The following is a 13,017-nucleotide window of genomic DNA, read 5'->3' on the forward strand; positions in this document are numbered from 1 at the left end:
ATTTTGGTGCCATATTACCAAAGATTACTAAAGTCCACCCCTGCTCCCAGAATGCTTTGCGGAAAACAATGGCTGTTCCAAGTGGTATCATAGTGCTACAAATGTATGGTGTGAACGTGACCTAACTCTGTAGGCCGCTCCCTCTCCTCCTCCTCTTCTCGTTATTCTCCTCAAACTGTGCCGAAACATTACAGGTGCTTTAGAGATTAATAAATATCTGCACGTCAAGCTGTTGTTAAGAGGCGCAGCTTTAGTGGCTGATGGGAAAGTTGGCAATACTACATGGATGGCCTCTGCTGTGACACATCCTGCTGTCAGGAGCTCGCTCTGTCTGACCGTTGCATTTATAGTGCTGTTCGTTCACCTTCTTTATCCCAGGGAAGTCAACGATATCTCTCATCTGCCTCAGCAGCCTATAGGTGCTCTGTCGTAGGGTGACCCCCGTCTTCCAGGCAGAAGCTTCTAACCGCAAGCAGCACTGGGAGACAGGCAACACTTTCAGGCTGTGCTTTTCAACATGGCGAGAAAAGTGAGGGAGAGGACCTCTCTCTTCTTGGGGAAAGCTGGTTCAGTCAGTTCCTGGATGGAAAACTACCAGGGAACCCTCAGTTACACCCTTTGGGGTTCCACAGAGGAAAGGTAGGAATTTACATGCAATGTTAGTGATTAGGGACGCGGGTGGCGCTGTGGGTTAAATCACAGAGCCTAGGGCTTGCTGATCAGAAGGTTGGCGGTTCGAATCCCCGCGACGGGTGAGCTCCCGTTGCTCAGTCCCTGCTCCTGCCAACCTAGCAGTTCGAAAGCACGTCAAAGTAGATAAATAGGTACCGCTCACGCAGGAAGGTAAATGGCATTTCCGTACGCTGCTCTGGTTCGCCAGAAGCGCCTTAGTCATGCTGGCCACATGAGCTGTACGCCGGCTCCCTCGGCCAATAAAGTGAGATGAGCGCCGCAACCCCAGAGTTGGCCATGACTGGACCTAATGGTCAGGGGTACCTTTACCTGAAAGTAGCAAGCAAAACTGGCTGCCCTCATCCCCTTTGTTCCCAGACTACTCTCCTGCCCTCCATTCCTAGATAGGCCAAGTATGACTTGAATCAACATCAGCAGAGGCACAAGAACCATTTTATTTTAATTTTTTTACTGTGGTCACCAAAGGTTTATTGAAAGAAGCAGAGGGTCAAAAGCTTGCAAAGGTTTTTCTAAGGCAGCAGAAAGGAGTGGTGGATTTGTGACCGGTGAACAGGTTGTCTGGACCAATCGCATCCAAGCCTAGTTTTGGAATAATCGGTGCTTGATCTCTCTCTGAGCCAAGTCTTCAGAACATCCTTGCACATTAGTTAGGGGGCTGATGAAGGGAGTCTGCCTCTCTCTGACCCCTCAGCGACGACCACAACCCTGCAATGACATTGGTCTGGACGGCTTTCCCAATCAGTTTGGCCTCAATAGCTTTAATATCATTACACTGCTTCACAAGCTGGGCCTTTGTATTTCGGGAGGTGTCCTCCAAGTCGGAAATCCTGAGCTCAGCCTCGTCCGAAGACCCAGAGAGACTCCCGAGGGCGTTGAGGATGGCAGTGACGGAGGTGTGCAAGCGGGAGACTGCAGACTTTATCTCCACAGCGTCGGCAGCAACTTGTTCTAGCAGAGCCATGAACTGGGCCAGCGATGGCTCAGCCGCCATTTTGTAGAGAGGGGGAGGGGAGGGAGATACTGGCTCGGGTTTCAGTCTTTTGGGGTTTGGAGGGGAAGGTCCGGTCCCTGAGGCCATTCTGATTGTCGCTGTAGTCAGATGCAATGCTTCCCGAGTCTGGAGATGGTCTTTGAGGGGTTGCCTTAGTCTTCTTCCTGGTTCAAGAAGTCTGCATTGGCTAAGTTTGTAGAGGCCCTTGTCTTTCCAGTCCAAACGTTTCTGAAGTTTTCCAGCTGGCTGGATTCTTTGAGGCACTCCAAGAACAGACTTGGCATGCATGTTTTCCCCATTGAAATACTTTCCTCTATTGTAAAGTCGCCTTTGTTTCATTAAAGCCAAGAGGTCTCTGGGCTTCTTACCTGAATCGGAACAGCTAGCCTGGCCAGCATTTTTGGTGAACCGCCTATTGGACTTGGGACTTTTATATAGGTCTTCCCTGTGAGCCATTTCCCGGCTAACAATGTGCTTTGAGCACTGATTTTGACCCCCACAATCAGTGCGGCTATTCTGATTCTCTGTTCCTGGTTCAGCATCTAGCTGAAGCATGTCTTTGGACAGATCTCTCAGACCATTTCCATAGAGAAGACATTTCTCCTGTCCATCATCATTTCCTGAGATGCTGGCGCGATGGCTCTCCAGAACGTTCTGGTCCTCGCTGGTTGAATCTGAAATCCTACACCCACTTCCCTGGGAGCGAGCCCCACTGGTACTTACTTCTGAGTAAACATGTGCAGGTTTGTGCTGTAAGTCGGCCGTCTCGTTCGCTTCGGCAAGAATCAGGTTTGAGCAAAGCTGCGTAGGCTTGGACTGGAGGTCTTGCTTGGCAGAAATCTGAGAAATCTCGTCCACAGACATTTCCAGTGCCACATTGTCAGGATCTTCCCTGCTGTGAATTTTCTGACTGCTGCCAATTCTTAGTGATTCCTCCAGTTCTGCAGAATCAGTACATGGCCTAGAGTCAAGATGAAGTGGATCCCTCAAGCTGTTTTTAAGAAGAGTAGATCTCTCTTGGCTTGCCTGTTGCCCCAGCAAACTGCTCTGGTCCTCTTTGATTAAGTTTTCCTGAAGATTCTGGAGGATTTTCTTCTCAGATAATTCATGTGACTCCCCAGACTGAGTCATAGGCTTAGAACTTTCCTCGCTGGGACTTTCCTGAGTATTGATAAATGCTGATAAGGATTCGCCCCAGTCCTCACAATCGGCACATGTCTCCATCTCTAGGTGAACCATGTCACTGTCTAGTTTTTGCAAACTCTTGCAACAGAGAACATCCTTTTCTCTTTCTCTTCCTGAGTTGGTTTTTTGCTGCCTCTCCAGACAGCTCTGCCTTAGCAAGTCTTGTTCAGGACTCTGCAAAACAGCCTCCTTGGATCTTCCCATCGCCACCGATTCGCACGTTTCCAGCCAAGGATCCTCTTCTCTGCTTTTGCTATCAGTCCCGTCACCTGCTGAAGCAAGGGAAAGCAATCACACTGTGTCCTAAAAATTCAGTAAGAATACATTGGCTGCACCAGTCCCTCTCTACTGCAATTAAAAGAAGTCACAAAATTGAATAATCAGCTCATGGTGCAATCCTATGCCTATCTAGTCCGGCGGAAGGCTTGGTGAGTTCAGTTTATTTATTTGTAAAAATATGCATATACTGCTAACTTGTATCGAAGCCATCTAGGCAGTGTACAGCAAATGTTAAAATAACAGTAAATGCAAGGAAAGTACAGAAGCAGAAAATGTCATGAGTTCAACTTAAAAAGACTGTTGATGATAGAAAGTATTCAAAGGGCATCTAAAAATGGGAAGCTAGATGGCCACATAAAATAGTTAATAAAAGATGTACAAGGGGATGATTATTTCAAGAGAAATCTGGGTATAACTGATGCATGCCTGAACTGTATGCTGCTGTAATGTAAAAGTGGAAAGAGTTGGTAACCGCACCAGGATTCTCTAGGAACACTTACTCATCCAGGCCACGTTGTCGTAATTCTCCTGCATGACATCCCAGTAAAGGGTTTTCTCTTTGTGGCCCAGCAGAGCCCATTCTTCCTCCATGAAACGCACAGATACATCTTCAAAGGTTACCAGGCCCTGAAACAAACAAGAGGGATATTCCATTAAGTATTAAGACTTCTGTTGACTGTGTTGGGCAAAGCCATAGAAGGTTTTGGGAGAAAGGGACATAGCTTAGGGGAAGACCAGAGAATTTGCATGCACAAAAGTGGCAGCGCACGTACATTGCACACACATAGCTCAGTTGGTTAGAGCATGTGCTGATGATAACGCCAAGGTTGCAGGTTTGATCCCCGTATGGGACAGCTGCATATTCCTTCATTGCAGAGGGTTGGACTAGATGATTCTCATGGTCCCGCCCAACTCTACGATTCTATGATTCTATCTTCAGCTGAAGGATCTTGGGTGAGGGGCTTTTTTTCAGCCTTGGTATCCAAGACATTTGAGATTCAGGGCCAGTCAGAGATGACTATGCTAGAGGAGATGGACCAGAGGCCTGGCAATTTCTTAAGTCCAATAACTTGCATTTAGACACCACACCGGGTTTATTAATATTATTATTTAAAATCATTTGCTAAAAAGGTACTATGGTTACCCAATTTCTCCCCCTGGCTCTGATAGCATAGCATCCAGGGCATGTTTTTGTGCAAACCCCTTTTTGCTCAGTTTAGCCCCAGGCCATTTCTGGTTATCCCATTCTATGCCACTCCATATCACAGCACTTGGCATTTCCCACTTAACTGTACGGAATGAAAGTGAAGGGAAGATCTGCAGGAAACTTCCCATTTATTTGGTCATGGGAATGAAGGCTTAACCTCACCTCACACCAATGTGATTAAATGCACACTCTGTCACAGGCACAAACGAGATATAATCAGAGAAGAGACCAAATCAGACTGGTTACTCAACCAGATTACGAGCAATAATGTGCCATCTGTGCCTTGTATCACTGCCTTATATCAACAACAGAGAGAGAGAGAGAGAGAGAGCGCAGCAAACATTTTGCTTCCAGCAATGCTCTCCTGCAGTTTAGAGCAGCGTGACAAGCAGGAAGAAAGCTTTTTCATCATGGCACCTGCAAGCCAGGAATAGCTTCAATTGCACCTCACGCAGCCTTTAAAAGAAGAAAAGCCAGCAAAAACACTGGTTATGATTGATATGTGTGTCATATCCAGCTTACCAGAATCCTTTCCCAACAGGCTCCAAGTAAACCTTTCCCCTCAGTGCAGGCCCCAACAAACCCTGTGAAGAAGAGTTTGGATTTGATATCCCGCTTTATCACTACCCGAAGGAGTCTCAAAGCGGCTAACATTCTCCTTTCCCTTCCTCCCCCACAACAAACACTCTGTGAGGTGAGTGGGGCTGAGAGACTTCAGAGAAGTGTGACTGGCCCAAGGTCACCCAGCAGCTGCATGTGGAGGAGCAGGGACGCGAACCCGGTTTACCAGATTACGAGACTACCACTCTTAACCACTACACCACACTGACCCACCACCATGACCTTTTGCTGAATGCATTGCAGCGGATATTCTCTAGCCGTCAGAAAAGGATTAACACCGGACGTCAGTTTCTGGCCAGGGAGATGGAACTCACTGCATCTCTATAGCACAGAGGTGGGGAACCTAAAGGGCCACATCCCTTCACAGACAATCACTCAGGGGCCACATGCCAATGGCGAGGCAAGGGTGGATGGGGCAGCAGACATGGCTCTAGCCGCAGCACAGTCAAACACCATCATAGTTCGAGGACAAATTCCAGCCAGGCAAAAGCACTTGAGGGGGGACATGGAGCAGGGCTGGTGAGAGTTGTGGTCTGGGGAAAGCCAGAGGGCCAGTTAAGAGAGGGTTAGAGGGCTGCATTTCCCCCCTGAGCTACAGCAGGTCTGCAACAACAGAAGCACAAAAAGCAACATCAAACAGTATCAGTTTTTCTGGGTCTGCATTAGAATCGGATACACAAAGCATTCCATTCTTAAGAGTGGCGTAGTGGTTAGAGCGTTGGACTAAGAGCCAGGAGTCCAGGGTTCAAATCCCCACCCAGCCACGGAGCTCACTGGGTGACCTTGGGGCAGTCGCTCACTCTCAGCCCAACCTATTCCACAGGGTCGTTGTGAAGATAACATTGGGAGGTGGAGAACCACCTAGGCCACCTCAAGCTCCTTGAAGGAAAAGTGGGCAACACGTAAACATATCAATAAAAGAAAGAAAAAAAACCACATCCCGGCACCTGAACAGCGTTAGCTGGCTCCTCTTCCCTCAAATAGCTCTCGACCAGCTGAAGTGCCTCCTTGCTGCTGCCTGGATCCCTGGCTCTCACACATGCCTGCAAGTTCCCCGGAAGCACGTTCAGGAACTGTTCCAGGGTGACCATATCCACAATCTGGTCCTTGCTGTGCTGCTGAGGACACAGCCATTGCTCAGCTGCCTGGCTCAGCCAGGACAGAATCTCCTGGGGGGCTTCTGCAGTCGGGACAGGGCCCAAGCGGAATCTCTGGCGAGCAGCTTCCTGACTGGACCGGGTTGCGAACAAACGGGGCGCATTTGTGCCGTTGCCCAGAGCAAAGGCGGCCTTGGATCTTGCGTTCTCAAATGCACCTGTCCCCCCGTATGGGACAGCTGAATATTCCTGCACTGCAGAGGGTTGGACTAGAGGGTCGGACTTCTCTGGCAAGTCCAGAGAAGCTGGCGAAGACGGATCTACAGGAGCTGTCTCAGCGACAGCAGAAGATCCCTGCTGCAAGTCCGACACGACTTGGCGGGCTGCGTTCAGACGTGCCCTCAAGAGCTGGATTGTTAGCTTTGGATCGTTCTGGATGCGTGGCTTGCGGGAAGCGGGCACCCCTGGCGACGCCTGGCAGCCTGGCACGGACCCTTTGCGGACGGGCTCTTGGCTAGAGGAGAGCCTTTCCTTCGTGCCACACATCTCGGCATCCGTGCCGGCTGCCTTGGCAGCAGGAGGGTGATTGTGTGGCAAGGAGTGGACCAGCTTGCCGTGGCGCGTGTGGGCCTTCCCCGGGCAACGGGACTTGTGGTAGTCGGCGCATTTCCAGACCGTCTTGCTCTTGCTCTCCCGCTCCTTCCGATACAGGTACCCTTCGTGAAGCAGCTGATCCCTGCCTTTCCGACTCTTGACGTATTTCAGAGGCATTTTCATGGGGGAGAAGGAGGAGGAAAATCAATAAATCAAATGAAAGAGATGGATGGTTTCGGAAGAGTGGAGTGGGGGAAAAACAACAACAACATCAACAACAACCAGTAAGGGAGGAAAACGAAAATCCCTGCAACAAAGGCAAGGGACGCCGGAGATCGGCCGAACAGCTGCCGGGAAACGCCAAGGTTCTCCTTCTGGTCCGGCTCAGGGTCTGCGGGTGGCGCGCGCGTGTCAAGCTGCGCCCGTTCCCTCCGCCTCCGCTTCAACGCGATCGGGAAAGCCGCGCAAGGAAGGGAAATATGTGAGGTTTCCTCGCTCCGCTGTCCCAGCCCTTTTTCCTCCCCTTCCCCTGTATCCGGCGTTAATTGTTAAGTCGCAGCAGCCCTTGGGGTGCGGATTGCACGGAGGCAGGAGGAGCCCGGAGCCATCGGGCTGACAAGTTCTCACTCCGGTCGGAGCAGGTGGAGCACGCGACGAGAAGGAAAGCGGCGTTCGGGTTGGACGGGGATGCGGATTAAGCCCCGCCCCGCTTTCGCTCGTCAGCAGGTGGAGGAGGAGACAGCGTCGGATCGGTTTCGACCTTGCAGGAAGGAAAAGCTTTGCAAAGAGAAAGCCGCTTTCGCCTCGGAGCCCCCTAGTGGAGAAAGGCGGGTATAGGATGGCAGACCTCAAACCTGCTGATTTCAGCTGGAGTGATCGTTCACAACAAACTTATCTGGGCTGGATCCACTAGTGATCATGTGTGCCCTCTGTGCGCTTCCCACTGAGGATCGAGAACTCGCTAATAATAATAATAATAATAATAATAATAATAATAATAATAATAATAATAATAATAATAATAATTTTGTTGGAAGCCACCCAGAGTGGCTGAAGAAGAAGAAGAAGAAGAAGAAGAAGAGTTTGGATTTGATATCCCGCTTTATCATTACCCGAAGGAGTCTCAAAGCAGCTAACATTCTCCTTTCCCTTCCTCCCCCACAACAAACACTCTGTGAGGTGAGTGGGGCTGAGAGACTTCAGAGAAGGTCCCAAGGTCACCCAGCAGCTGCATGTGGAGGAGCGGAGACACGAACCCGGTTCACCAGATTACGAGTCCACCACTCTTAACCACTACGCCACACTGGCTGGGGAAACCCAGGCAGATGGGCGGGGTATGTATGCATGTAAGTAAAAAGGTAATGGTACCCCTGACCAGTTGCAGATCCAGGTCCAGTTGCAGATGACTCTGGGTTGCGGCGCTCATCTCACTCTATAGGCCAAGGGAGCCGGTGTTTGTCCATAGACAGCTTCCGGGTCATGTTGCCAGCATGACTAAGCTGCTCCTGCAATCCAGAGCAGCGTACGGAAATGCCGTTTACCTTCCTGCCAGAGTGGTACCTATTTATCTACTTGCACTTTGACATGCTTTCGAACTGCTAGGTTGGCAGGAGTAGGGACTGAACAACAGGAGCTCACCCTGTCGCGGGGATTCGAACCGCTGACCTTCTGATCAGCAAGCCCTAGGCTATGTGGTTTAGACCACAGCGCCACCCGTGACCCTGTCATGTATGTATGTATGTATGTATATATGTATAAATAAATACACCCCGCCCATCTGGCTGGGTTTACCCAGCCACTCTGGGCAGCTTCCAGCAAAATATTATACATCAAGTCATTAAAAAGTACCCCCCCCCAAAGAAATCCAAAAGAACAGAGTCAACGTTAGTTTATTTAGCAAATATCTATCAAAATTATTTTCCTTTCCCCTTTTTCTTTTATACAATTCTCATGGGCAGGAAAAAACCAAATACATTTTACAACCTTCTAACAAGATTTAAATATTTTGCAACGTGCCGGCCGCAGAAAGATCAAGCCAGCAGCAAGCACCTAGTTATATGGCACTACAGAATGTTATCCGAAAATAAAACCAGTTTTGTTTTTGAAGGAGAGAGAAAAGTTTAAAACTTTCAACTCATGTCTGTAGAATGAAACTCTTTTTCGATAAACTTCAGAGAACTGCTGTGGGTTAAAACATTTCATTAATGTGATGAAGATGAGCTTTGGAATGCAGCCTCGCAGAATCAGAGTTGGAAGGGACCCTTAGGGTCATCTAGTCCAACCCCCTGCAATGTAGGAATCTCAACTAACGTATGCATGACAAATGGCCATCCAACCTCTGCTTAAAAGCCTCCAAGGAAGAGAATCCACAACCGCCTCTCATACTCTGTTGCTACAGAAATGACACTTCTCCCCAATGCCTTTTGCTTTCAGGCTGTGTGGCAGCTTCCTCAGTAAAAGCAATAATCACTAGCTCTTAAGCTTTCTGTTGATCACAGGAGTCGCCTGGAGTGCAATCTGGTTTCCTCTGGAACAGGGATCAGCAAATTTACCGCGCCTTGGGCCGGTGTCTCCAGCGCCGACCGAGTGGAGGACGGGGGAGCGTGTGCCCATAAGTGCCTACACGCTATTCCCGGCGCACTTCCGGGTTGGAGGAGCACTGCACGTGCATGTGCACGGGCCTCCTCCGACCCGGATGTGTACCGGAAATAACGCTTGTGCATGCGCACAATGCTTGCGGATGCGCACAAGCTATTTCTGGTGCTCCTCCAACCTGAAGTGGGCAGCCAGTGCAGCGCAGCGCCGGCAAGAGCAGACAGCGGCAGCGGGTGTCGCTGCAGGCCAGATAAACGAGTCCCTCGGGCCTTATCCAGCCCACGGGCCTTAGTTTGGGGACCCCTGCTCTAGAAAGCCCACAAACCAAAGATGAACGCAACATCCTTCCTCCTTCTTTGTGCCCAGCATGTAGTGGTGGTATACTGTACTACCTTTGAACATGGAAGTTCTATTTAGTTCTCACGGCTAAAAGCTAAAAACATATCCTCTGTGAACTTTAGTGCTGTCTAAGCTGAGACTGGGCTGAAGGCATTATCTCTGCAACTCTAAGGACTAGATCAGGGGTCAGCAACCTAAGGCCTGTGAGCCACAAGCAGCCCACGGGGGTCGTTTTACTGGCCCACGAGCCACCCCTGAACCGAGCCGCCGTGCACTGTGCTAAACCGGCGCAGCATGGTGCGGGGACTAACTTCACGGTGCCGGAAATCGCGTCTGCGCAGATGCAATCCAGCCCACAGAGGGGGCTCCACGGCAGTGAACTGGCCCAGGCAAGGTAAGCCTTGCCAACCCCTGGACTAGATACCTTTTCACTTTCTTTAGATCCATGTCAATCATGTTTAAAATTCACTTGAAACTCAGTATTAGTCATGACTAATTTTGTCTTTTCAAACTGGGATTATGATGACTGGGATGACAATCTATCACACTCTTAATTAAGAGGCGTTAATAGCAAGGATACTCATGCCTCCTCACTTAACTGAAGTCATTTGAAGGCAGTCATGTACAGTGGTGCCTCGCAAGACAAAAAGAATCCGTTCTGTTATTCTCTTCGTCTAGCGGTTTTTTCATCTTGCGAAGCAAGCCCATTGAAGGATTAGCGGATTAGCGCTATTAGCGGCTTATCTGCTGATCGGATCAGCTGATAAGCGGCTTAGCGGCTTAGAAAAAGACATTGTCGTCTTGCGAAGCAAGCCCATAGGAAATTCGTTTTGCGAAGCACCTCCAAAACGGAAAACTCTTTCGTCTAGCGAGTTTTCCGTCTTGCGAGGCATTCGTCTTGCGAGGCACCACTGTATTGGGAAGTTTTTAATGTCTGACATCTTATTATGTTTTTATATGTGCTGGAAGCTGCCAGAGTGGCTGGGGAAACCCAGCCAGATGGGCGGGGGTATAATAATAGTAATAATAATAATATAATAATAATAATAATAATTGTTGTTGTTGTCAAGGGCTGATGTTAATTTTTAATTTGGTCGATACAAGAGACATATAGACTTCAAATTTCAAACAAATTCACTTACTGACTGCATTCTTCATCCAGGGATTTGGAGGAAGCCTATATGTGAGTTACCCCACTTTAACTAGGGAGGAAGTGACCGGCTCAGAACCACCCAATGATACTCACTGCTGAGAAATAATCTAAACCCAGTGTGAGGAATTCAGGGGGAAAAAGAATCAGGACTGTTTCATATGTTGCAATCCTAAACGAGTGTTGAAAAACTACACAAACCAACTTGGTTAGAACCTCAACTTTATATCAAAAGGTAATGCAATTTTACTATTCCTCGTGGATGAATTACCTAGTTTCTGTGCAATATCTGAAAAAGACAGACAAACTCACGGAGGCAGTCAATGGCTACTACTCATGATGGTTATATGCTCCCCTCTAGGGCTGGAGGTGCCATGCTTGGGAATACCAGTTTCCGCAAAGAACGGCAGGATGCCCTCAAGTCACCGGAGAAAAAGACACTGGGCTGAACTTCAGGGCTGTTACTGTGTCTCAAAGAGCCGCTGTCAGAGGAAAGCATTTCCATTTCTATATAGTTCCTTTGTGCTTCCCTTGATGAGCAGAAACAGAATAAAAATTTCAAAATAAAAGCATTTGCGCAATTTATATGGGTCATGAAACTGAGGTTTTAGTGTCACAAGTAGGACTAATTCTAATCCAGGATTTAGACACAGGATGGTGCAATGAGATATTATTGGTGGGGTAGTTGAGAATCCTTTGTAGGAGACCCTGTCCCTCAGTTATTTTAAAATGTCTTACTCTTCATTGCAAATGCCATTCCAGGGTGGGTGACGCTTGCACAAGTTTCCAGAGTTCACTCTGTGCGCGACTGTTAAAACGGTTAAGTCTATAGGGAAGACAAACTCTTGGATTAAACTCTGTGTTCGCTTCGGCAGAGATGTGCTTGGCATTTTTTTTCAGTCCTCTGTTCCCCATCAACATGGGGATTACTGTGCTCCTTTGCAGAACACTCCAATAAGCTGTGATGGGGGAAAACCCAAAGATAATGTGCTTCTGCGGTCTGGACTAGTGTTCCCCAAAAATAGGAGAGCTGAGCTATACTTGTTTTTTTCTGAATGGATGCCCAAAGAACCAACTCGAGTGCAGAGATGCAATAGCCTCCTTTGAGCGAGGACAGGTAATTCTGGCATCTCCATGTAGTAAAAGGTAAAGGGACCCCTGACCGTTTAGGTCCAGTTGCGGATGACTCTGGGGTTGCGGCACTCATCTTGCTTTATTGAGCGAGGGAGCCAGTGTACAGCTTCCAGGTCATGTGGCCAACATGACTAAGCGAACCAGAGCAGTGCACGGAAACACCGTTTCCTTTCCTGCCAGAGCGGTACCTATTTATCTACTTGCACTGGTGTGCTTTTGAACTGCTAGGTTGGCAGGAGCAGGGACCGAGCAACGGGAGCTCACCCCGTTGCAGGTATTCAAACCGCCGACCTTCTGATCGGCAAGCCCTAGGCTCTCTGGTTTAACCCACAGCGCCAGTTGTAGCTAAAAGATCCCTATCACAGCTGCTTCACAGGGAGAAGAATTCCTTGTTCTCAGATGAGGCATGCTCAGAGCCTTATAAGGCTTTTTAAAAATTCAAAAATTTCCAAAGAGTGGGAGCAAAGCTGCCTTAGGGTCATCGTCTCGTGAAATGGCTCATCAGAACCTGCTCACACATAATAAAGTTTGGAGTACGCTGTCTGTTGCTGCTGATGGCTATCATCCCAGATGGCAGGGTGGGAATATCCAAAAGAAGCAGGAATGTAGGTTTGAGCCTACCCTAAACAAGGTACACCAGGAATGAAGAGTCTTGATCTGCAGAGTGCCTTGTGCAAACTCCTTATTCTCCTTGACTATTGCCTAAATTACAGGAAGGCGGCTCCAGATAGAATCATAGAATTGTAGCGTTGGAAGGGATCCCAAGGGTCAACTAGTCCAGTGTTTTTCAACCTTTTTGGGCAAAGGCACACTTGTTTCATGAAAAAAACCACGAGGCACACCACCACTGTGTGCGGAGAGGGAGATGTCAGAGCCCCGCTGCTTTCTATGGGGAATCGGATGAGAACGGACCGCCTGTCCGCTCTCATCCGATCCCATCCGATCTGATCCCCACCCAGGATTGATGGAAAATAGGGTGGACACAGTCCGGCGCCCGCCTAGGGGGCGAAAATTTGACTTTTTTTAAAGAAAAAAATCTTTCGAATTTTTCAATTTTCCCCACGGCACACCAGGCAACATCTCGCGGCACACTAGTGTGCCGCGGAACAGTGGTTGAAAAACACTGATCTAG

General features: G+C 48.7%; 1 protein-coding gene across 1 annotated transcript; it reads right to left on the bottom strand.

Annotated features, from left to right (window-relative positions):
- Positions 1-1,124: 1,124 nt before the first annotated feature.
- On the bottom strand, positions 1,125-6,844 carry LOC309527500 (uncharacterized protein; the record flags this gene model as incomplete). The annotated part of the gene is made up of 3 exons (XM_082214326.1): positions 1,125-3,138; positions 3,649-3,775; positions 5,924-6,844. The coding sequence occupies 3 exons, from the start codon at positions 6,842-6,844 to the stop codon at positions 1,337-1,339; spliced, it is 2,850 nt and encodes a 949-aa protein (XP_082070452.1). The 3' UTR covers positions 1,125-1,336.
- Between the last annotated feature and the right edge of the window lie 6,173 nt (positions 6,845-13,017).

The sequence above is a fragment of the Podarcis vaucheri genome, assembly GCF_965113315.1.
Source record: "Podarcis vaucheri genome assembly, chromosome: 2".
NCBI classification, from domain to species: Eukaryota; Metazoa; Chordata; class Lepidosauria; order Squamata; family Lacertidae; genus Podarcis; species Podarcis vaucheri.